Source organism: Heloderma suspectum, chromosome 4 (assembly GCF_057233095.1).
Source record: "Heloderma suspectum isolate Gila_16-S chromosome 4, 16-S_ref, whole genome shotgun sequence".
Lineage (NCBI taxonomy): Eukaryota > Metazoa > Chordata > Lepidosauria > Squamata > Helodermatidae > Heloderma > Heloderma suspectum.
In genome coordinates, this window is record NC_139461.1 from 281,255,134 (window position 1) to 281,281,381 (window position 26,248).

General features: G+C 46.1%; 1 protein-coding gene across 1 annotated transcript; it reads left to right on the forward strand.

Moving 5' to 3' along the window:
* Positions 1-223: 223 nt before the first annotated feature.
* Positions 224-23,680, forward strand: LOC146348775 (whey acidic protein-like). The gene is made up of 7 exons (XM_084848387.1): positions 224-375; positions 11,304-11,489; positions 15,000-15,143; positions 17,299-17,439; positions 19,814-19,957; positions 21,662-21,802; positions 23,559-23,680. The coding sequence occupies exons 3-6, from the start codon at positions 15,041-15,043 to the stop codon at positions 21,799-21,801; spliced, it is 528 nt and encodes a 175-aa protein (XP_084704513.1). The 5' UTR covers positions 224-375; positions 11,304-11,489; positions 15,000-15,040; the 3' UTR covers position 21,802; positions 23,559-23,680.
* The last annotated feature ends 2,568 nt before the right edge of the window (positions 23,681-26,248 follow it).

A 26,248-nucleotide genomic window follows, 5' to 3' on the forward strand; every position in this document is an offset into this window, starting at 1 on the left:
GCTGTCTCCCCATAGTTTGCTATCCATAGTCGGCAGAATCCGGTCAGCCCCAGGTAGGCCCTCAATTCGCGGGGGGACTTAGGGACAGGAGTGTCACGGATGACTTCGACTCTTTCTTGCCCTAGGCTCCGAGTCCCCTTAGTTATGTGGTAGCCTAGGAATTTTACAGTTGGTTGGGCCAACTGTACTTTTTCTTTTGACACTTTATACCCCCCCCCGCTAGATAGTTGAGGAGGGAAACCGTCCCACTCAGGCACGCATTCTTGGCCTTGGCTGAAATCAAGAGGTCGTCACAGTACTGGAGGAGATGCACCTCTGAGTGCTGCTGGACCCAGGGTTCGAGATCCTTTTGGAGCTGCTGGCCAAAGACCACCGGTGAGAGATTCAGCCCCTGAGGGATGACTGTCCATGCTAATTGAACTTTTGACCCCCCCCCCTGGGCTTTCCCATTCAAAGGCGAACAAAGGCCTTGAATCAGGGTGGAGGGGGATGCTGAAAAAGGCGTCTTTTAGGTCTATGACAGTGAACCAGGCGTGCTCTTCCGGAATTCCTACAAGGAGGGTGTGTGGGTTGGGGACCACAGGATGGGGGGCCTCGATCTGCTGATTAATGAGCCGGAGGTCTTGCACTAAGCGGTAGCCCTGGCCCCCCCCTCCCCTTTTTGGCACAGCGATGATGGGCGTGTTATAGGGAGACATTATCTCAATGAGCCGGCCTTCTTCTCGGAGCTTTGTTATTACTGGTTGTAGGCCCTCCTTTCCTTGGCGGGAAAGGGGATACTGTTTCACATGAACAGGCCTTGCTCCCTCCTTGAGGGGAATTTTGTATGGTGCTGCCGACTTGGCACGAGAGGCCCCTCCAATCCCGGCCCAAGCTAGAGGGTTGACTCTGTTTTCTATTAAGCTCCAGTCCTCGGTGGCCTCTGGGATGGATTCTTCTGCAACCTTCAAAAGGGCCATTTGGTAGTTACTACTCTGCTGTTTAGGGAGCCGTATCTCCATCCTTCCGTCAGGAGTAAAAGCAATCTCAATTTGGAGTTTAGTCAATAAGTCCCTCCCTAGCAATGCCACCGGACAGGAGGGGGTACAGACAAATGCATGTTCTAGGTGTGTTTTCCCAACCTTGGTGAACAGGGGACGAGAGAGGGGCACTTGAGTTGCCCTTCCCTCGACCCCCATTATGGTGGTGAACCCCCCACCTCCCGTTGGGGGCTCACTGAGGGGGAGGACGGACAGGGCGGCCCCTGTGTCCACAAGGGCTTTGTAGGAGTGGCCCCCAACCTTTATTTTGACCATGGGGTCCCGTCTTGCCTCAGAGACGGCTAAGAGGGGGCCGGGCCCCGGTCTGTCCTAATCTCTTTCCTGTTCATACAGAACTCTCTGCACTTCTCCCGTATTTTCCCCTCTCTCTTTCTGCTTCAAAGCCTCACAGTCACGCTTCCAGTGCCCCATTTTCTTACAAAAGGCACATTGATCTTTCCCCAGGGGAGATCCTTTCCTTCCCCCTTTCCTCCCCTTCCTAGCTCCCTCCTTGTCAGGTTTAAGAACCGCAGCAAGGAGCTTGGCCTGCCTCTTGTCTTTTTCTTTTCCTTCTTCTTCTTCTCGCCTCTCATAAACCTTTTGAGCTACTTCAACTAAAACTCCTAAGTCAGCTGCCAACCCTCCTTCAACTTTTTGCAACTTCTTTCTGATGTCCTGGCAGCTATTTCCCACGAACTGAGTCGTGAGGATCCTTAAATTATTTGGATCATTCAAGTCAATGTCAGTATATTTAGCGAAGGCTTCCCTCAGCCTTTGGAGGAACACAGCAGGAGGTTCGTTTTTGTCTTGCTTTAGAGTCAGGACTTTTTGCAAATTGGGGGCCCTTCTCGCGGCTTGCTTCATGCCTGCTAAAATGAGTCGAAAATAGTCAGCATGTAAGCGTCTATGTGCCGCTGTGGCCACCCCCCAATTGGGTCGCCCTGTGGGCAGAACCTCCACCGTCTCCTCCTCAGTTGCTTGGGGATTTTCCTCCCTATACTTGGCTCGTGCCCCTGCAAGGATGGTTGGCTTTTGGCTGAGAAAACAGGTGTTCAATAGCATTTGTGTATCGTCCCATGTGGGGTTGTGAGTAAGCCTCACATTCTCCATCAGAGACAGGAGTGGCCCGGGATCCTCTTCAAAGGAGGGGTTAAATTGTTTCCAATTATACAAATCAGATGTTGTGAATGGGACATAAACAAACATCGTCCCTTGAGGATGTTGGGCGGTAGGGTCGGGGACTTCTCTGATGGGGAAGGTGAACTTCTGATGGGGAAGGTGAACTGGTGGTTGGGGGTCCTTTCGCAGGTTGTAGTTAGGTCCCCCTTTTGCCTCTCTCTGTAGGACCTCCAATTTTTCCTCTAGGGAATATAGACTATCTTGGAGAGTGTCCTGGCGTTCAACTAGAGGGGTGGGGTCCTCCGGTACTATTTCATGAGAGGGGTCCTTCTCGGGGGCATCTAACCGCTGGGCGGGCCCCTCAGGAGAGGGTGGTGGTTGCAACGAGCGCCCTGCGACGGCTGTCCCGTAGGGAGGAGGAAGCAGTAGGTCCTCCGGTGCCGTGGCCACGACCCTGGGTGGTCCTTCTTTTGGTGGTTTCCTTTTGACCACCATGGGAAGGGCAAGGGACATGCATTTAACAACCCACGGAGCAGGCCTGCCACCAAGGGGCACACAAGTTGCCCACGAATCAATATAAGGGAACTGGTCCCAACTTCCCCTCTGTGCTACTATTGTTCGCACATCAGATACCAAGGTTGGGTCAAAAGACCCCTCGGGTGGCCATTTGGGTTCTAATATTGGCCATTCCCGGGTGCAAAAAAAGACAAGACGATCCTTTGTCATCTTAGTTCCATAATCCTGCTTAAAATGTGACCAATTGCGCAAACAACACTCCAAGGGCGTATGGGACTTCTTCGCAGACTTAGATTGGGACCCGCCCATGACGGTGGGAATTTCAGTCAGCAATTCTTGCGCTTCGCCCTCCTCTGACCTAGCCCGTCTCCGGGGTAAGGAAATGCAGATCGGGGCTCCTCACTCGCTTTGCCCATAGGCGTCTCACACAATCACAAACACACCACCGTCCCGCGTTTATCCCCTGATGTAAGCTGTTTCACTTACCCCAAAAGCCTCTTCTGTCCCGCCCGCAGCTGCGTCCAGCTGCTTTATTGATCCACTGCCGGTGCCTAAAAGGAGTGATCACGTCTCCCTCTTCCTCTGGCGTTGGTCCCCAGGCACTTCTGCCGCCACCGTCGTGAGGAGAAGGCAGTATAAAACAACCGCCTGTGGCCACTTCTCCTCCGCGGCCCCTCGGCTCAGCGCGAAGGGGACGCGCCCCGAAGCAGGATCCGAGTCACGGCACCAAATTGTTAGATAAAAAGTCCTTGCTTTCGGTTTAGAAGAAAAGAATGCCAGGCAGGCAGCAGTGGATCCAACACTATTTTATTGAACGTTTTGCAAAACGGGTGCAGAGCAGTCTGGACCCCGAGACACGTGTGCAAAAGCCTTTTATATCATATCGCTTCTATTGTTCTCACCAGTAACCAATGAAACAGTTAGTACATCGGCTCACTAAGTTAATATCCAATAAACAGTCACTATCAGCTTACCAAGCCGTTAGTCATGAGTGCGTCAGTATGATTCCCTTTTTGCTCCGCCTATATTTTCCCGCCACTCGGGCTCTTACGTAACTTGAGACGCCAATGGTTATGGAGTCTCCTTTTTCTAACAGTACTGTTGGTATGTGCACACACAAACGATCCAGATGCAACCAGTGAGAGCCAGTGTGGTGTAGTGGCAAGAGTGTTGGACTAGGAGCTGGGAGATCTGGGTTCTAGTCCCCACTCGGCCATGGAAGCTCACTGGGTGACTTTGGGCCAGTCACACACTCTCAGCCCAACCCACCTCACAGGGTTGTTGTTGTGAGGATAAAATGGAGAGGAGGAGGAGAATGTAAGCCGCCTCGGGTTCCTTGCAAGAGGAAAAAAGGCGGGATATAAATGCAATCAATCAATCAGTCAATCAACCATGCCCCTCCTGATCAATGGCAGATTCAGAGGCAGATTCAGAGTATGTTCTTTGCTGATAATACACCATGACCCAAATTCCAGGATTGACATTGTTACTGACAGATCGACATCTCCTTCTGACTCCTTCTGACAGATCGACATCTCCTTCCAACTCCCCAACATTTCTCAAAGTTGTTTCTGTGGCCATAATGTGCCATCATCCTCTTTTATTGGCCCATTTCCATCTTCCCTGATACTTTGTAGGGATGTACAAAAGTCACTTACCTTTTCGAAGGGTGACATTTGCGGTGGGGGGGAGGCGCTCCGTCCCTCCCCCCGAAATTCTCTCTGGCTGGCTTTGCTCCGTGGCAATTCCGCGGAGCCGCCGGCCAGGGCCGCCTGCAGCCGGACATCCGGCTGCTGGGCAGCCTGCAGGGACGCAAATGGCGGTGGCCGTAGCCACCGCCATTTCCGCCAGTCTTTTGCCGTAATAGGCTACATAAATATTTACGTAGCCTATCACGGCAAAAAAAAGGGAACGCAAATGGCGGCAGCTACGGAGGCCGCCATTTGTGTTCCCTTTTTTTTGCCGTGATAGGCTACGTAAATATGCAGCCTATCACGGCTTCCGCAGGGACGCAAATGGTGTCCCTGCATTAGCCGTGATAGGCCACGTAAGTATTTACATAGCCTATCACGGCTATAGTGATGAAGCGAATGGCAGCCGCAGCCACCATTCTCAAAGCAGCGTGAACGGCGGCAGGTGGGTGTCCCATTTTGCGTGCCTTTCGAGAGGTGGGGGGCATGGGGGCTTCATTCCACCACGGATTTCGGGGGGCCAAATGCACTGGCATTCAGCCTCACCAAGATCCGTGGTGGAATTCTCTGACATCCCTAATACTTTGGCAATCTTCAGCACATACCAGAGCACCCCCATTTGGCCTTTCTGCAATAAAGCCATTCACTCTCCATTCACACCTCCCCTTCCTGTCCTGGGCTAGAATGCTTCATATGCACGTGACATGGAATGGTTAAAAGTTAACCTTTTCACATTTCATGATGTTCTCGATGGACACTTAAATGTTTTGGGTTACAGGGTACATTCAGGATGTTTACAATTCATGTTACATTCAGGGTCAAACTTGGCATTCTATTTGCTTCTGTTACATTTCAAAAGGGGACAAGAGTTCATTGTGGTGCCTAAAGTCTACAGGGTTATCTACTAGGAGCAGGGAGAGAAGTTATAGGGGGAAAGAATCTTCATTGACAAAAATCAAGTAAAGATGGATTTAAGAAATGAGACAAATTAATACAAGTGATAAGACATTAGAAGTAAGATATAAACTTAACTATTTAAGGGAAATATATGTGGATGTCAGGAGATATAGGGAAGATAACACGAAGAAATAGGAAAAATAAAATCACACTGTGTCAGCCTTGGTTGCAACTAAAATCTATGGAAGGTGCTATGTCAGTGGAAATGGGCAATTTTATCATTATGATTTATTTACTAGAAAATGTATATCCCAACTATCTAGTTCTGAAAGTAAGCACTCAAGGTGGTTCACATAAGAAAAGTAATTGAACAATTAAAACACAAAATAAACAGTCAACCAATAATTTTTAAGAAATAAACCTAATTTGAAGCAGCAGATAAACAAGGAACAATAATTAAACAGCAGACAGACCGAAGGCTAGCTAAAAGCATAAGGGTGCAGTCTTATGCATGTTGAAAGAGAAACAAGTCCCACAACTCACTGGGTGACTTTGGGGCAGTCACTGACTCTCAGTCTAACCTATCTCACTGGGTTGTTGTGAGGACAAAATAGAGAGAAGTAGGATCATGTAAGCCACCTTGGGTTTCTTTACGAGAGGGAAAAATTGTAGCTATTATTTCTAAATTTGCATCGATACCTATCCATTAACACATGCAAATGTTCCACAAATCCATATCCTCTTCTGTTCTCTTTTTGGTGATGCATGTGGCAACCCTACGGACTGTCACTGAGCCCTGTCTATATGCATGTAGTCATTGTTTCCTCTGCTGCATTGGGTTGGGATTATGTGCAGTAACTAGGCGGGGGGGGGGAGGTATCACAAAAGGTAAGGGAGGAGGACCCCTCCACCCTCTGGACACTTGTACAACACATTTCTGTGCCCTCTCTGCAAGGGCACAAATTGTACGCTTGCATGTGGCCCCTATGGCTGGGCAATTCTCCGGAATGGCCCGCAAGTTTTGCCTCCAATGTCACATTTTCTCCTGTGATGGAACTTAATTTTTTTCTGATAGGAATGAATGGCGACTACTCCTTTACATGGGAGAAACTAAAGGAACTGGGGTCTCTGCCTGTCAGGAAACCTCTGTGTGTATATCTTAGGACTGTGCAGGGACCACCCAATCTGACTTGGAAGGCGCTTCGTGGCTTCAGAGGCAGGCCCGATTTGGCTTGGGCAGATTCAGGGTGCCCCCGACCCAACTCAGCCCCAAACCCAAAGCAGGATTCAGATGTCGAACCCCGCTTTGGGTCCCCCCTGGCGCCCCCGTGCAAACCCCCTTACCTTGCTGTTGCCCTAACCACCACCATCCTCGCTGCCGCCGCCGCCTCCACCGCCACCATCCTCGCCGCCACCAACTCCTGAAGCCTGGACGTGCACACCAACTCTTACTGCAGGGAGTCGCCATTTTTAAACAGGGTGGCGGTGGTGGTGAGGACAACGGCAGCAACAGTGATGGCAGCGGCGGTGGAGGAGGCAGTGGCAAGGACGATGGCGGTGGTGGCGGAGGTGGTGGCAAGGACGATGGCGGCGGTGGCAAAGGACAGTGATGGAATGGCGGAAGTGGCAACGAATGTGGGGGTGGAGGAGGCAGAGGCAGCTCAGGTAAGGGCCTGGTGCAGCTGGACCAGGGGTGCCGAAGCTCTGAAGCACACCGGGTTTGCTCACATACCCCCCCCCCATGTGTATACCCAGTGCATGCAGGGACAATGTACCCAGCAACTAGCAGTGTACCTATGAATGCATGTACATGTAATCAGATGCATAAGGTTCTGCGAGCCCTCTCTTGGGCTATATTGGTGCATTTGCTGGTCTTTCATCCTCCCAGATCAGCTTTGCAAAAGATTGCAGTCTCATGTAGCTATTTTAATTTCAAAGGGGCTTCCATTCAGAGGTCAATATATACCTTTAGGCAGGGGTCCCCAACCTTTTTGGGTCAGTGGGAACATTTGGAATTTTGAGAAAATGTCATGGGCACTCTCACAAAATGTCTGTTGGGGGGGGCTTGCCCATCCATAAAATGGCTGCCAGGGTGGCCATGGCTGGTCACAAAACACTCATTTCCCAGAAGGTAAACTGGTGAGACTAAAAGAAAAGTAGTATGCTCAAGAACTGAGGGTCTGGGCTCCAAAATACAAAAGCACTCTTTTGAACCCAAGTAAATGCGGTGCCAGGGGACATAATTCACTTTGTAGCATGTCAGCCTCCCAGTTTTAAAAATAATTAATTACAAACAAATAAATGTCTGGAGGGGCAGGCAGCCTGATGGACATCAAGAGAGGTGTCCATGGCCACACACTTCGGTGCCCACAGCAAACACATTGGTGACCTTAAGGCACTTCAGCCAACTCAGTTTGTAAACAGTCAACTATACCGTATCTAACGCTGGAGGCTGAGAGTTTCATCACAAACAGAACTTGCTCCTATGCATGTGCAGAACTCATCCTGGAGTTATTATTTGCATTTTCACACAATCACTTTTGCTTCACATGACCTTCTGAGCCAGTGACAGTCTAAAGAAAACAGATCTCCAGATGTTTTGGACTTCAACTCCCAGCATTCCTGACCATCAGCCATGATGGCAGGTGCTTCTGGGAGTTGAAGTCCAACATATCTGGAGATGTACCTTATGTGCACCCCTGGCCTAGATGACCACACCCTCTGGTTAGGACAGGCTCATGTGAAAGAACCCTGAGTAATGCTCCTGAGGAATAATACAGGGGGGGAAATGGTGGGGGGCATCCATAGCCTTGCAGATGGTCCCATTGCTTAGAAAACAGTCTAGAACCTGCTATCATGTTCCCAAAAGGGAAGCGCTGTTGGTGAGAGAGAGTCCATGTATGTTGGCCAAGGCTGGTTAAGTAATAGGCGTCCCTGTTTCTGACTGGAGGGGAACATATTTCACACCCTTGACAGTTGGCTGCTCCTTGCCTAATAATCCCAACTGTGAGATTGAGCCAATGCACAGGGGATGCAGGTGCTCTGTGCCCCCTCTCCATTTCTCCACGCCGAAGTCTTCAAGCCCAGCTTCCTGTGGTTGCCTTGAGGGGAAAAGCTTTCATAAACTTGACCATTACCTTTCCTTGCCTAATAAATCCGTTGGTTGGATTCCGCAAATTTGCGGCGGTTTGAGGGAGCAAGGATCCAAGGGCTTTATTAGCCCCCTCTCCATTTCTCCACTGGTGAAATGGAGAGGGGGCTCATAATGCTTGCCCTGATCCAAGGCAAGCATTCAAGTAGGGAAATTTCTCCTCCAATTTGGATTAAAATCTGACCTCCCGGCCTCCCTCCCTCCAACTTGTCTCCCCATTTTGGCCTCTTCTCCCTCCCGCTCTTCAGCCTGTCATCCATGCTGTTCCAGCAAAAACGAAATCGAGAAAAGAAGAGAGGCCTACCCCCACCCCACACACTTTTCTGGTGCCTGGCACACAACCAAGGCTGTGAGCCAGGCACAAAGAGTGCTAGGGAATGTCTTTTTCAGAGCATGCCAGGCATCAGAAAGGAAATGGGAGAGAGATACCACTCTCAGGATCTAAGTGCACAATCCCATGCATGTTTAGACAGAGAAAAGGCCTACAACTCCCAGCAGTCCCCAGCCAGCACTGCTGGGAATTGTAGGCCTTTTCTCTGTCTAAACATGCATAGAATTGTGCCCTAAATGGAGCTCAGAATTAGGATCAGCATAAACTAGGCTATGCTCCTATTTTTGGTTTTTTAAATAAATAAATAAATAAATAAATAAACAAATTGCAGTTATTTATATGCTGCCTTTCAAGAGACAAACCTACCAAGGTGGCTTACAAGTAATATAAAAATAAAAAATCACAATAAAAATATTAACAATGTTAAATATATAAATATATATATATATATATATATAAAGTATAAAGCTCAGAATCCTTCCCACAGGGCCTTTGGTGGACAATGGCTCTGGGGGCATGGAATGTCCAGCTGGAACAGGAGCAATCTCTGGGCTTATCATCCACCTCCCTCTCTCTCCTGAAATACTTCCCACGGAGCAGTCAATGGTAGATGGCCCAGCTGGGGGGTGTCCAACTGGGGCAGGCCTTGCAGTCGTCTTTGCCTGACTCTCTCCCTCTCTCTTCTGGTGATGGTGGATTGTCCTGTGTGTGTGGGGAGGTGGGAGTCCAGCTGGGGCTGACTCTGATGCCTTCTTCACCTGCCTCTCTGCCTCCCACTCCTGAAAAGAAGTTCAGTTTTCCCAAGCCCCACTAAAAGCCTGGCTGGAGAATTTCTCCCACAGGACAGGGAATGGGAATGTTTTTCAGTTCATGGGCTGAATTCCAATTTGGGAAAGGTCTTGGGGCCACATTCCAACTGTGGGTGGGGCCAAAGGCAAAATGGATGGGGCTGAAGGCAAAGTAGGTGGGCCAAATGTGATTCTTACCCATTTTAAGCCTACTCAGAAGCAAGCAGGAGTGAATTATTCAGAAGCTCCTTTGCCAGGCCTTTCGCTCTCCTTCTCCATAGGGAAAAGCTCTTATCATTCATCAGCAGCTGACCAGAGATAAAAGCTCTTCCCTGCTGAGCCCTGGAGAAAAGTCAGGACCCAGGGGAAAAGCAGGCAGGCTGGATGGGAAACTTCCATGGGCCATATCCAGCCTGCAAGTTGGAGTATCCCATGCCTGCCATAAGTGAATCAACAAAAGCCCAATTCAGGTAGATGTAGGTGCTCATCTGATATGAGAGGTGGTGTTCAACTGTTCCGATGAGAAACAGTAATGCAAACAAAAATTCATGAAACTTCCTTTTCTTTGTTATCTGCATACATTTCTCCATCTTCTTCATGCAGTGAACCTACTGTTTACTTACTTACTTACTTACTTACTTACTTACTTACTTACTTACAACATTTGTATACCACTCCACATCTAAACAGATTCTGGAGCAGTGAACAACAAGAGATAAAATGAACAAAAGATAAAAAGATAAAATATTTGCTTGTTCTACCTCTTGTTCCCAACACACCAGTAAAATAAAATAAATTCCCCCACACACACACACACTTTTTTTTACTTCTAACATCTCCTGCAAGCCTACACTCATTTTGAGTCCCTCTGACACTCTCCCTACAAACTCCAGATACTTCTTTTTACATGTCTTTGATGGCTTGCCCTTCCTTCCATTTCTGATAATACCCTTTCTAGATCTGAGCAGGAAGAAGGAAGGAAGGAAGGAAGGAAGGAAGGAAGGAAGGAAGACCAGATTCTGTGCTTTAGCTGTCCTTAAGCAGAATCATGGAATAATGACTATATTTCTTTTAATTTGATTTCAGTGTGATCCTATTACATCATTGCAATATTTTAGGCTGTACCAAGAATACAGCATTAGACCATATCCATTCTATAAGTGTGCATCAATTCAGTGGAGGTTGGTAGCTCTGATTTCAGTGAGGCTACGAATCCATTCTGGGTTTCAGTCAGAACCAGTCAGAACTCTAAAGGAGCTATCCAAGTTGCTGAACCCTATCCCCATAATAGGTTTAGCACCTTGGATGGCTCCTTTAGCATTCTGACTGGTTCTAACTGAAATACAGAATGGATTCACAGCCCCACCGAAATCAGAGCTGCTGGCCTCCACTGCCTCAGTTTATACCAACTGAAGCTGCCATCATGGCTTCCTCCAAAGAATCTTGAAAATGCTTTGGTGAAGGTGCTGAGAATTCTCTGTTAAAGAGCCCTAACCCCCAGCAGAGATTCCAGAAGTCCCGGGGGAGATGGAATGACTGTTAAATCAATAATTAAACATGCCTTTGGACTAGATCTACCTGTTCAGCATAGCAAAAGGCCAGAAAAACGAGAATACTGGCACTTTCCCAAGAGGATGTTGGTGGTGCCCCCCTTTCCAAAGCTATGTGCAAAAGGCCATAAATGTCCACCTCGACCACCCACAAGCAGAGCTAATTGGGACGCAATTGCTAACCACACCATGAGCTCAGCTAGCAGTTTCTTCCTCATTGGTTTCTTCGTCTTTTCTGTAGAGCTCCCTTTGTTTTCCCACACTGCGGTGGTTCCAACTCCGCCAGATGGTAAGTGATGACAGCAGCAGTTTGTAGCCCCATCCAGATGTGACCAGAAGACTTCTGCTGCCTGGGCCGAGATATGAAGGCTCACTTTGGGAGTGCAAGTGCCTTCTTTACTTGGTGCAACCATATCTCTTCCAAACGGTAAGTGCAGAGAACAACAGTTTCTAGCTCGACCAAGATGTGACTAGAACACTTCTCTCCTATATAAATGCAGAGGTAAGTGGGCACCAAGAAGCTCATTGGTGGCCTTGAATCAGTGGCTCTTACTATTGGAGCCACAGTTGTGGCTTCAATGGATAAGGCAATCAGTAGAATAATGGTTTCATAACGTTAAATAGAAATCAGGGGGTGGGTCATTCTAACCTTAATAAAGTTGAAAAGTTTCACCAATCTTCCTGAAATTTGCATGTGCCAGAAAGAAATGTCTATTTTACCTAACCTGAAAATTTCAGGAAGATTGGTTAAAGACTCGGGGAGAAAGGGCAGTTGACAGAAAAAAGAAAATAAATACTCGGTCACACAAAAGTGTTCCTGAAAACATGTGTTGGCAACCTTATGTGCCCGTCATCTGTGAAAAAACTCTAGGCCCCATATTTTAAAGATTGATGTTTTCCTATTCCCTTTATATTGTAGCTGGTGGAATGGAATTTCTTTTTTTTAATTCGATTTACTTATTTTTTAAATAAATTTTATTTTACAATGAAAGTCTATGAATGTCTCATAACATGGCATGTTGCGGGTGGAGGTGGGGAGGGAATAACTGCCATGAGGAGGAAAAGCAGTAGCAGTGAGTTTCTGGGACCTGTGTGTGTGTATATATTCAGACAAGCAATCCCCTCATTGTGCCAGACCCCACCACTTCTGTTTACTGGTCTGTACTCCCAGCTGTTCCCCTTCTTCCTCTGCTCCTGCCTTTCCCCGTAATTGTTTGTGTTACTAAGGTCCCTTTGGGGGTTCAAGTGCTGGGAACAGAGGACAATACAGGACCAAGACAACGGGGAGCACCTTTGCTGGTCCCAGGCACTCCATCCTCCCAATCGGGATTTGGGACTGAAAGACACAGGAAAAGTGTGGGTACACGGCAGGAAAGTTGTAAGCAAGCACAATTTGTGACATTGCACAACATCATGACTGATCACAGGGCACGTCAGATAAGGCATCAGCTTTACCTTCCCATTTCCTGGCTTTGTGGAGTTTGGACCAAAGTGAGAAAGCCTCACTTTGGCCCAAACTGGACCAAATTGTCCAGTTTTAAACTGGCAGACTATAGACTATCCTCTGTAAAGTAGGACACATGGCCACTCTATCTCTCCCCTTTTCAGTGTTGTTGTTGTTGTTTAATAATGTAGTTCAACAACTGAGTTCCCCAGAGTCCCCCAAGACGGTTTAAGTCTTAGGTGTTAAGCTTTCAGCCCTATTGTATGCCAATAACACTGCATTAATTGATCTCTGGAGGTTAATGGATGTATTAGGTAAATTCCATTAGGGAATTGATCCTTATTCATGCCAAGACCAAAAGTGTAGCCTTGGGGAGGTAAAGAAAGACCCAGTTATGGGAAGTGGTTAATCAGCCTACTGAACAACAGCCAAATTTGAGACAGACAGACAGACAGACAGACAGACAGACTACATGTGAAGTCATTCTCCAAGTGTCCTTATGTAGCCAGAATAGCATGGTCCATGCACAAGAGGGAGGTATCAGCAAGCTCTGTCAAGATCACAGCAGTGGCATCTGGTGGCTCCAATGTCAGTGGGGTGGTGAATCCACTCCAGGTTTCAGTCAGAAGCAGTCACAACTCTAAAAGAGCTCTCCAAGGTGCAAGCTCCCATGGAGGAAAGAGAACTTCTCCCCCCATGGGCAACTTGTGCTGCTTCTGTGCTGAGCACTGAAAAGAGAGCTTCTTTTTCCTCTGTACTCAGCATGGCAATGCAGCATGATGCCCGTGAACGAAGAGATTCTTCAGCCATGCTCCTTCTTTCCCACTTCTCAGCGAGGGTGGGGGCAATCAGGAGGGGAGGAATCAAAAAATTGATCAGAAAAGAGCTTGAGCAGTGGGGAAAAATGAGTCTAAGGAGCTGGTGGGGCTGAGGAGAGTGGGCGGGGCTTGGGAGAAGAGTGCCAGGGTCAGATGGGAGCTCCAGACGACTACATCCAGACCTTGGACCACCAGTTCCCTTTCTGTGTTTTAGGGTAGGGGTGGGAAACCTCTTCCATCCCAAGAGCCAAATTAAATTTCAAAGATGCTCTGGGGGGGGGGGCACATTCCAGTGGTGGGTGGGGCCAACAGTAAAAAGGGTGTGGCTCCAAATACGAGCATATTGAAGTATTTTATTTATTTATTTATTTGTGGTACTGTACACCACTAAGTGTAATAAAATCCCTAATAAAATGCACATAAGTCTTACATCTCTTGATGCCAATGACTAAGCCTCAGAGGAGGCATTTCAACCTTTTAGAATTGGGGGGGAGGGGGAGAGAGAATGTACAAAGGCTGGAAACCACCGAATGAATGCTTGGGGAAAACAGGGTGGGACAGGGGAAGGGGCATGGCCATTTGGGGAACCCCAGAGTGCTGGACTGAGACACTAGGAGGGCCAGATTTGGCCCCCAGGTCTGAGGTTCCCCTCCTCTATTTTAGGTGGTTCTGAAATTATTGTTATGAGTTATTTATTCTTTTATTTTTGCCTACATTGCATGTTCTGTTTCTTTCACTTCTGGATTGTGCCTTTGTGGTGATCCATATTTATATGCAGTCATGTTTGTACACAGAAAATGTTTTACATATATAGACAACTAGTAAGTGTAGCATTCTGCAAGCATAAATACATTGCTGCTTCTCCAGATTTCATGAAAAAGCTAGCACTGGCAATTTTTCAGCCTGCTGAAAGAGCAAGTGGATGCACCTATTAACAAGTACACTTGGGGATGGGGGGAGGTTGCCGTTTTACCTCACGCCACCAACTTGCTTGTTCTATGGCTGCTATTAGCACACATGTACCGCATTCTCTCAAAGAGCAGAAAAGGAACATATTAGTGAGAAGAAAAACATCAAATGATGAGGGAAAGAATATGACTGCAGTACAGGGACCCCAACTAAAGAATCTATCCCAGATGTATCAGTGTATAAAGGAGCTTCCAGACACCGATTTCTCCAGTGGTGATGGTACCAAACTGGAAGCAAAACAGGAAATATCTCATATCATTGGCATCTGTTGTTGCAGGTAGAAGGGAAGTTGGAGCTACTATTTCTGGATTTGATGTATGTGCTTATCCTGTCAGAATATTTGCATGACTACAGTCAATATCTTTTGGGAGGGTGTCCTGTAAAAGCACAATGACACCTTGCTTCCTTTTCTTTCTATGTTTTCCTGAGAAATCCCACACCTGGAAGCTCCCTAAGAGTGCAATCCTATGCACATTTAGATAGAAAAAGTCCTACAATCCCCAGCATACCCCAGCCAACATGACTGGCTGGGAGGATGCTGGGAGTAGTAGGACTTTTTCTGTCTAAATATGCATAGGATTGTGCCCTAAATTGTTGAAACCAGATCTAAGAGGAGCCTTATTAGCCACTTCTCAGAACAGCACTTCTAACTGCCCCTTAATTACAACTGTAAATGTAATTAAAATTCTTTCCTGTCTTTCTGAAGAGAGACCCGGGAATTGTCCAGTCGTCCATGCTTTCTGTTTGATGCCACATGAACGAAATCAGTGCAAGAAGGATGGGCATTGCCTAGGGGACAAGAAGTGTTGCCAAGGAGCGTGTGTGAGACAATGCCTTTCCCCTGAAAAAGGTAGAACATTCAACTCATACCTCCTGGTGTGCATCAGCTCAGCAGCTCCCTGTGGTATTAGAAGGGATGGACGAGAAATTCATTTCAGTTCATTTTTGACTAAAATGTATATGTATCCCATTTGCACCTCCCAGAATTACATGCAGACCTGAACACAATCTGCGGTCTGAAGTCTGTATGTTTCTCAGCTTGCAATGCAAGTCATGCAGCAGCAACAAAGTACATCTGAAAAATGCTCACAAACTCCCTTTAGTTAATGGGAAAAAATGTGCATTGAATCTGGTTAAATGTGAACAAAAGTATGTACCAATTTTCATGTGAAAAGGAAAAACAACAACAATCATAATCCAACATGGACAGGAGTCGGAACAAATGTTTGAGGTGGAAATCAGAGAACCTTGACAAGCTTTAGTTTTGCACACATCTGTGGATCTTATTGCATTGCTTTTTCTGATGAACACCCCCTGCCCCCGAAGAAGGTTGGAAATGGTCTTTCCCACAATGAGAAAGCTCCATTCCTGTAGCCAGTCAGGAGACTGTAGGACCTGTGCTGGCTATTCATCTGTCTCAGCCATGTGGACATAGGGATGGGTGAACAAGCAGTGTTTGACATCACCAGGATTCTCCAATCATCATGCTGCTCATCTCTTGCTCAATTCCCACTCACGTTTGCAATCGCAGCTCGCTCCACATGAATGGGAAGCTTGTGCGAACCAAGCCCCGATCCAACAAGGTATTTGTGCATGTTTCTTCATATTTGTGCAAATTTCCTTTTTTGCACAACTTTCCTCCAGAGACTAAAGTGGGGCTAATTCAGTCAATTGAGGAAATTTGCGCAAATTAGGCAAATTAAAGAGCCAGTGTGGTGTAGTGTCTGGGGGTTGGGAGATCCGGGTTCTAGTCCCCATTTGGCCATGGAAGCTCTCTGGGTGACTTTGGGCAAGTCACAAATTCTCAGCCCAACCTACCTCACAAAGTTGTTGTGAGAATAAAACAGAGAGAAAGAGGATTATGTACGCTGCCTTGGGTTCCTTAAGGAGGAAAAAAGGTGAGATATAAATATATATTCCCATAAATAATAAAAACATTGGGAAATTTGCACAAATTGAACTGGGAATTGGGAATGAGATGGACATGAGCATGTTTTTGACAGTATACAAATATTTTCAGCAGAGACGCACTTGCACTTACATTTGGACTTCAAATGGGACATGCTCACATTTTGCAAACAAAAACAAAATTCTCATACATCCATATGTCAACAATCTTCATTGCTATCAGGGCTGCAAACCTGCTGAGAACGTGTACAAAATGGAAGATGTACAAAATGTCCCATTCTTAGACTTGTCTACTTACCATAGAGTGAAGACAGTTCAGTGATGAAAACTGCTACAAAATGGCAATAAAAAGGGGCTGATGATAAACTTGAATTTGAATTGGCCACTAATGTATTGCTTACTTACAGTCATGAAATGCATAACCCAGCAGAGTGTGGAGGAAATCTTTTCTTCTCTCCCCTACACTCGTCCACCACCACATTGCCTGAAGAACTGATACGGGTATCCAGTCACAACAGTCCCTTAACCCAGAGTGTCTTGTATTACATAAGTACCAAATTTCACCCTTCTAATATTCCTAATAGCTAATGCTTGAGTAAGGCTCAAGTGTGTGTGTGTGTGTGTGTGTGTGTACACACACACTACTATTGTAGACAGCCTGTATTTTGAGAACATAGATACATCTTGGTCTCTCTAGATTTCAGGCTCAAGATATCCCCTTCAAGTATGCAGCCTGAAAAAGTAATATAACGCAACTATTAACAAGTATTTTTATTCGTCCCTCAGTCAGGAAATACATCACAGAATTGGCACTGTTATTTGCAGGATGGAGGGCAAGTTGAAGTACCATTTCTGGCTTTGTTTGATGGCTGATGTGTACTAAGCTTAGCAGAATATTTGGGTTATTACAGTCAATACCTGCTTGGAAGATATCTTTTAAAAGAACCATGGTCCCCTGAGCAAGCCAATAACTGGAAGCCCCTGAAATCTTATAAAGCAGCTCCAGACAGAGTTCTGTCATAGCTAGTTCTCAAAATAATATTTCTAGTTGGAACATCAGTATTCATAACATGTCTTCCTTTATACTTTTGATGAAGATCCAGAGACATGTCCATCAGTCACTCCTACCTGTACAGGGCCTGCTAAAGATCAGTGTTCAAGAGATGAACAGTGTACAAATGGAAGAAAGTGCTGCCAAGCGGGCAAGTGTGGGAAGACCTGCCTTGTGCCTAACAAAGGTATTTTATTTTATTTATTTATTGCATTTATATCCTGCCTTTTTCCCTCTTGTAAGGAACCCAAGGCGGCTTACATGATCCTTCTCTTCCTCCATTTTATCCTCACAACAACAACCCTGTGAGGTGGGTTGGGCTGAGAGTCCACTATAAACCATTCCTTTTGATTCCAGTTCCTTTCTGGGATTTACACTGGTCCTGTATACAGGCATCTTTGTAGCGCGTCCCTCTGCATTCTATCTTTTCAAGGGTGGGCCGAGCTGCATGGAACAATCAGGACAGAAGAGGGCTGCTGGCTCCATACCCCCTCCCCTCCCCTGATCATTGGTTCCTGTAACATGATTGATAGCTCCGCCCCATCCCCCAATCCTCCACAGCAGGAGGGAAGTTGGAAGTGATCTGGATAGCAGGCTATGGGAGCTGGTCCCCCCTTCCTCTGAGGGAGAGAGAGTCTTGGTGGCTTACCCCAAGGTTGCTGGCATTGCTAGTCCTTCTCTGCTAAATATGCAGTGTGTGATGGAATTAAATGCAGTATATTGCTTGCACTACTGAGTTTGAAGGGTTTACCGATTTCCGCGTTCCCAGCTACAAAAGTAAGAAATCCACAAACGGACTTGTACACAGTCAATGCACCAAGCTATCACCAAGCTATCTCTAGCAGCCCCCTCCCCCAGCAACCACTTCATGGGGGACACCTTCATTAGACCCAGCTTGCTTCCCCCCACCCCCACACTGTTGTTGCTCTTCCCCCTTATTCTGGCTTCCCAATGACCCTACAAGGTGGGCTAGGAGAAGAGATAGCAGCTGGCTAGGTGAGAGGGAGTACTGTGGAAAACCACCTCAGCATTACTGCCTTATCTAAAACACACCCCAAAAGGAAACTATTAAAATAACCATTCCAAGCTCTGCATGATGAATGTATTCAGGGGAGGAGAAAAGGCACTTTTAATACCCATTGAAATCCTAACTGTCAAGCCTTTCTCCTGCATGGCTATGAGGAGAGACTCCCTCATTACCTGGGAGGAAAAAAAACCCATCAACCTGGTGAGCAAAAGGGAGAAGAAGCAGTCAGTGAAGTCAATAGGAGGGGGAAGTTCCACGTAAATGCATTGAAGGGGATGCACTCCTATTCATGCCTACTCAGAAGCAAGCCACACAGATTTCAATGGCACTTACTCCCAGGAAAGGAAAGCCTTACAGCCAATGAGTTTACTCAGAAGTAAGCATTGCTGTGTTCAAGGAGATTGCAGAGCCAGTAGTGTAAGGGGAAAGAGGCAGAAATGGTCACTGGAACCCCGGTCAGTGACCTGCCCCCTCCCACCAATTTGTTGTCATGACAATGTTATTCAACACTGCCCAGCAACACCCCCTAGCACACGCCCACACAAAGTGGGACAAAGCGCTATAGGGAAAATACACAGGGAGGAAATGGCAATTTCAGTCGCAAGCACAGAAAATGCTGGGTTTTCCCCATTCTCAGATAACACAGAAAGAGGTAGTGGAAGTTGTGAGATAGCAGCAGGAGAGCAGCAGCAGCATCTAAAGCTCCCATGAAAACCAATAATTAAAGAGGAACAATCCTGCTAAAAAAAAACAAACCCTCAGGTGTTGTTGTGGTTTTGCAATTTGTTTGATTAAGGATGGAGACAGATCAACTCCCAGTTAGTGGCAGTTCTCAAGCTGTTCTTGGAGCCACAGAGACCCTGAGCAATGCTATGGCCACGGCTATTAGACAGATATCCTCACAAACAGCAAAGAACAGCTACCTTGCTTCTGATTATATGTCTCTTCTACATCCCTACCAAAAGTACTGTGAGTGAAAGTAAAAGGACAGTCATCCTCCAATTGGAAGCAAGAGTTGTCAGTCACAGAAATACATCCACCTTCTCTCCCATATTTGTTTGTTTGTTTGTTTGTTTGTTTCATTTCTATACCCCCACCCCCAATAGCCAAAGATGTCTGGGTACCTTAAGCTTATAATCCCTCCTCTCGCCCTAGCACCTTCCATTTATGGAGACCTTTAGGGAGGTAAATAATTCTTTCTCTTTTTTGCTGCACCATCAGCAGTGTCACCAGGGGTGCAGGGGTGGGGATGTCCATGGCTCTTTTTGTCCTGGCAGATGGGGCGAAAATGTCCCCTGGACCTCCCAAAGTTGCCCACCCCATACTAGAGTATTTACATGACTGCAGTCAATACCTGTTTGGAGTGTGTCTTGTACAACCAGCATGATTACCTGAGAAAACCAATCTCTGGGAGCTCCCTAAAACATTCAAACCATGAAGAACTCGGTTGTAACTCATTCTCAAAACAGCATTTCTAACTTCCCTATATCCTTTTTGGGTATCATTAACATCCTTCTTCTCTCTTATTTTGAAGCGAGGCCTGGGACTTGTCCACCTGTCAATCAACTCTGTCAGGACAACAATTTTAAAAATCAGTGTGAGCGAGATGACCAGTGCCCAAAGCAAAACAAGTGCTGTGTTCAAGTTTGTGGAAAAACCTGTGTTACGCCTCTACAAGGTACTATAATAAACCACAACCTTTTGGTCTGCTTCATGCCAGCAATTTCCTATGTTCTTGGTTTGCTGCTTTCCCACCATGACAAACCTCCCTTATTGTAACTGCACAGTAGACTGTAGGACCTCTGTTGGGCCTTTAGCCACCTTCATTAACCGTGTGGATGATTATCATCTCACTCCAGTGAGGGTGTCATGGACTAGGACCCTGAACCCTCATCTTTGGAGGATCCTGATTCCTCAACCTCAGAAGAAGAGGCTCCTGAGTTAACAGTTCAGAGAGAGGATTCAGTTACAGAAAATCATCACCAGGCTTCCACCTCCGCAGGAGCCAGTTCCCCAGGGCAGACCCCAGACCTGCTCCCCTGCATCCAGAAGATGTTACATTGCCACCTTTGGATTTTGAGGACTCCAGTCATGAAGAGTCTAGCATGCCACAGCCACCCCTGTGTTGCCACAGGCTGAGGCTGCAAAAACAAACCAGGATCCTTTAAGAGAAATGGCCTCAGTCAGTGTTGAACCAGAGCCAATCAGTCTAAGAAAGCCAGCTCCCTCCTTAAGGAGAGCTGTGCCAAAAATGACCCATCTGTAGATTTCTGTAGTCCTAATTCCAGGATACCACGCTTTTACAACCCAAGGAAACATTACAGAGTGGGAGGGAAAAGTAGGCGCATGGCTGCCATCTTCAGCAGCAGCCACGTGTGTATGGTAATGTTTACTTTGGCTCAAAGTAGAGCTGGGAAATACAGAGCAGTTGGCCACACCTGGACATACATCACATTTTACCTGAACAGGGAGAAGCCACTCACAGTTTCTTCACCATACACAATAAGTAGCAGCCATTCTGACAACCTTGATTGCCCTCGGCACAAGAACAGCAGCTCAGCTCATTATTCTCTATTGGGAGGAGGCAGAGGGGGCGTTATTTTTAAAAGTCCTTATGAGATTTCTTAATCAAGGAAGGGGAGACATGGCAGTAAAACAAATTACTAGACAGACAGACAGACAGCTCCACAGGCAAGACTCAGGCAAGACTCTTGATTTTACTAGCAGGGTCCCTCACACCACCTGCACCAAGAAATGTTCAATGATTTTAAGAATGTTGTGACTCCCTATGTTTTTGTTGTCATCACCCCACCTTGCAGTGCAATGACTATGAGCTCTATGTGGTAATCATGCACTTTGTCTTGAAGATTCAGGCAGAGGTCTGTATATAAACTTGAAACTCTCCATAATACTCCTTGGAGATGGGATGGTTACCCCACCGCCAATTCTCTTGCACCCAACCAGTTCTGTTGTGCAAGTGGCGGGTCCCGCCAATTTTGTTGCACAATCAGGACCCACCACTTGCGCAACAGACACGGAGCGCTTCCCAGAGGAAGCCCTGAAATGAGCGGAAATGCTCATTTCTCAACTGGGACAGGTTAGCAGAGCTCCCTTATGTGATCTCCACTGACCTGCCCCTTTCCAGGTTGCCCCAGAAGTGCTAAATCTTCCTTCTACAAGTAGGAGTGGGGCGCCACTTGTGGAGAGGAATTGGCGGGGCATAAGAGAATTGGCAGAGGTGTAAGTGCCCTGTTGGATTCTGTTCCATGAATCTGATGAAGTAGGATATAGTTCATGAAAACCTGAATCAATTTGATAGTGTTTAAAGTGCCACAACCCTGTTTGTTGTTCATGTTCCTATGGTCACATTTCTTTGCTACAGAAAAACCTAAAAGTTGTCCAGTTGATACTGCAACCTGTACCCGTATTTCAACGCATGTCTGTAAAAATGATGCTGACTGCACAGGAACACAGAAATGCTGTGTCTCTAACTGCATCACAAATTGTGTGACTCCACGCTAAGGTACATGAAATGGAGAATACTGGTGGCTGGAATATAACTGGGCTGTGTGCATGGTCTGCATTAAAGAAAACACTTGAGATGTCTGCACCATGAAAAGCTGGTTCCTCTCCATTTTGTTGTTGTTGTTTGCATGATTTAGTTTGTACCTTCTATTGAGCTACAGTGGTCTCCTGTCCACTAGAAATCCTGTTGAGCCTTCCAGGGTCTTTAGAATTTCTCCAGGCTTTGCCCACATACTTGAAACTGTCTGAACCCTTGGAGGAAAGTACTGCAGGGTTCAGTGTCTTCTGTCCAGGAACTGAGGATTTTTATAGTGAAAGAATGAGAAGTGTGGTGAGGGTTGAGGGTGTTTATTGCTTCTAGAGCTTGATTGAGCCTGGATGTTGAAATCCAGGCTAAAGAAGGGACCACCTGTCTCATTATGAACCCATCCGATTATTGAGATCTCTAGGGGAGGCCCTTCTGAGGTCACTTTTGCGGGGGGGGGGGGGCTATTTGTCTGGAACACAGGGAAGTCCTCCAGACTTATGACTGGCCCCCACTCTCCTGCCTTTCAGAAATCACGCTAAGACACATTTTAAATAATTGCTGTGTTATTGAATTAATGTTTTAATTGTTTTAATTGTTTTATTAATGACTTTTTGTTTGCATGATTTTTTGTTTTGCTTTGCAAATTTTTTTGTGCACCACCTTGGTAGCTTTTTGGCAAAGAAGATGCTATATAAACAACAACAACAACAACAACAACAACATAAATAAATAAATAAATAAATAAAGCTTGCGCTACAATTGGGGGCCACACAACAGGCAACATCTGAGTTTACAAGTCTGAGAGCCAGCCTGCTTATTTCTGGTGTTTTCAGATAAAGGGTACAATCCTATGGACTAGACTCCAAAAGGATGGAGACTTCTGATGTCAGAGTGCTCCTTCCATCCTAAGCCCCACTGGGCTCTTACTGCCAGCAGGGAGGGAGGAGGGATGGAGGCTTTTTTAGCCTCTTCATCCTCCTTTGATGCATTTTTTTGTTAGATGGGCCTCTGAGCCTATCTAACATGCTCACTGCTGGGGTCAGGGACAGGGATTGAGTGTATCCAGTGGATCCACAGCCTCTCCCCTACGTGCTAACTGACCTGTCCCCAACCCACTCCCTGAGGTCAGAGTCCCAAAGTGGAGCTTTCTGAAGTGGCTGGGAGGACTTGTGTGTGTTAAGGAGATCCACAGTTGGATCTCTTCCCTCAAGGTTGGATCTCTATCTCTGGTCTCAGGGTGGGAGATCTGCTGCATCCTATGGCCCCTCAGATGCTGCCTTGGGCCATAGAATCGCAGCCTAAGAGTTATGATTTTCCAGTTAATGGGAGAGAAGCTATTGTTTGCATGACTTCACATCACACTACACATGCAAGGAGTCCATTTGCAGGAGTTGTGTCTGACTGAAGTGAACCAGCAGATCGACATGGAAACTGGGGCAGTATCCAACCAGTTGTTCAAGCAGTTGCACAACCGATTGCACAACAGGTTGCACTAGCAGAATGAGCCAGTTGTACAACATGCTGCACAAGCATATTGCACAGCCTCTTATGCAACTGCACTTGCCCAAATGTAACTTTAGTTGGATTTTTTTGTGCATAGTTCAGAACCTAGTTTCCACTAGTGCAATATCATTTGCTCTAACAGAAACACACAGTTGGATACTGCCCCTCATTTCCTTCTCCTCTATTTCTCTAATCTTTTTTTTTTTTTTTTTGCTATCTCCAGGATCACTTCTTCTCCATGCATAAGGGAGGAGCAGCATTACTGTATCCAGGATGTCCAAACAGCATACCATTTATCTGAAGAATTGATTTTAGTAAAGCTACCAATAAATCTGCCTATACTACAGCTTTACCATGTGTAATTATTTGGTGCTATTGTTTCTTCTTCATCATTTTATATGAAATGTGTGTTCATGCCCAAGATTTAGTCAGCATGATACTTGATCAGCTGAGTGACTCTTAAATGTTACAAATTATCCACTGAGGGGGTTGGCATATGAGATGTGTCTTGGCTCACCCAGAACAGACCCAGAGGTCAGTGACAGATGCATATTGACACAGAAACCCTGACTCCAAGTTCATACGTGCGCGCGCGCACACACACACACACACACACACACATGCTACGGATGTGCATTGGGTTTGGATGAAATCTGAAGCCCAAGCAGAAGCAGGCTGCTTTGGTCCAGTTATGTTGATTTCTGAGGTGAGTCAAACCAACCCCTTGATTTGACTCAGACCTCAGTCTGATTTGACTCAGACTGAGGTCTGAGTCAAGGGTTGGTGCACACTTCTAATATATGCCACTGGAGCCTAAACGAGATGTATCCATCCAGGAACGAGCCCTGTCAAGAGCCAATGTACAAAATCCACTACATCAGTACTGAGAGTTAAGGAACGTATGAAAGGTAGGAAGACTTCCTTAAAAAGTGAAAAGTAAGAACATAAAAAGAGCCAGGCTAGATCAGACCAAGGGTCCATCTCATCAGCTTTCTGTTCACACAGTGGCCAACCAGCTGCCCATGGGAAACCCGCAAGGAGGACATGAGCACAACAGAGGCCTCCCACCCAAGTTCCCCAGCAACTGGTGTACATACTTAAGCATATTGCCTCTGATACTGGAGGTAGCATATACCCATCAAGACTAGTAGTAAAGGTATTACACAAATGGGAAAAAATTAAAAAGAACCACAGACTCCAGTAAAGTAAGTGTAAGCTGACAATAAAGGAAGTGATAAAAGAATGTGTGACATATCTTACTAAAACCATTGCAATGAATGATTAAACATATTTAAAATATACGAGAAGTAAAACACCAGCCAAGGAGGTGATTGGACCAGTGGATGACAAAGATGTTAAAGGTTTACTGAAATGGGATAGGAAGGTAGAAGGGACGCTAACCAATCTGTTCTTTGCGTTGGTCTTCACTGAAGAAGATAGCCACATTCTCTTTTTGTTTTGAGTACAGAATCTAAATGGGCCTTATTTCTGAATAGACATGAATAGGATAGGGCTGTAAGTCAGATCAAAGAAATAAGATAAGAAGTTCTATGAAATTAACAAATTATAAACGTACAAGTCAGAGGGCTTGGTCTGGACAGCATTTGCCCGAGAATTTTTAAGGAGCTCAAGTGTGAAATTGTTGATCATATGAAAAGAATACGTAACATCATAACTGCTCAATGGAACATATCAGCCATATCTTTTCCTATGGGGCATTAATTTTCTCACTCCCATTTATGAAACTGAAGTAAATACCCCATATGTGTTTTCCTTTGATGCTGTGTTGCTACTTTGCAGCCAGTTGGCAAAATGATGGCAAAATGTATTAGTGAAATAAAGGTCCATTTTTTCAAATTCATACTTTTCTCTAAGGACTGATGCCCAATTAAGTGTTTTAGGATACATGACACTGAAATTTCTGGCAATTTAGCCTGTCAATGATACACTGATTATATATATCAGATACGTACATACACACACACACACACACACACACAATATGGTACCTATTTTCAGACAGAACAACGTTTATATTTCTTTACTTGAGTTTGTGCATGTTTTTCCAATGAGTGTTGCCATTAGACTCTCAATTATGCTGCATCATTCAGCATATATGACTTCAGTTTCCATGGTGGATACTAATCAGTTCCTTCTGTTTTCCCAAGACATGATAACGTTGTTCAGTTATGGAGCTCCCTGTTCCGCTGCCAGCCTGCCGGACCCAGGCTACCAATACCTGAGGGAAGTTTCTAAGTGGAGGTTTCTGAAGAAGTAAGTAAAATAGAGCTAATAAGAGATGAAGAAGCTTGCCAACAAACTGGGACATGTTCAGAGAAGGGCAACAAAGATGGTGAGGGACCTGGAGGAGACCAAATCCTATTAGAAAAGCTTGAAGGAGTTGGGTATGCTTAACCTGGAGAAGAGATGACTGAGAGGTGATATGAATATGATAGTCATCTTCATCCCCTCCCCTCCATGGGGAAAAGACAAGGCACGCTGGACTTACTGGAGCAGGGGGCGCAGAGTAACATGAACAAGAAGGTCACCATCTTCAACCCCTCCACTCCACCACCTTCCACAGGGAAAGGACAAGGTGCACTGGGTTTGCACTGCACCCATCCAGCAGTGCACAACAGGCAAGGCAAGGCAAGGCAAGGCAAGTTGGACCTCTTTTTCATCTCCCCCTCCAGGGGAGGGCAACAAAGATGGTGAGGGACCTGGAGATTGAGGGCTCCTTCACACGGAGCTTTTATCCTGCGATTGAGATTGCTCCTTCACGGAAGTTTGCGGGCTCTTTACATGATGCCTTTACCCTGCTGTGACCCTCCAGGGTGTCTCCTGCACTAAATGCCCTTTGTTCCATCTTTAAATAGATCGCAGATAATGAGCTATCAAATTACCCTATTGTGT

Bases quoted from the DNA above. Each gene is read 5' to 3' on its own strand.
- LOC146348775 (XM_084848387.1), top strand. From the start codon at position 15,041: ATGCCACATGAACGAAATCAGTGCAAGAAGGATGGGCATTGCCTAGGG. The intron at 15,144-17,298 runs GTAGAACATTCA...CTTTTGATGAAG, and splicing joins ATGCCTTTCCCCTGAAAAAG to ATCCAGAGACATGTCCATCA. The intron at 19,958-21,661 runs GTACTATAATAA...TCTTTGCTACAG, and splicing joins CTGTGTTACGCCTCTACAAG to AAAAACCTAAAAGTTGTCCA.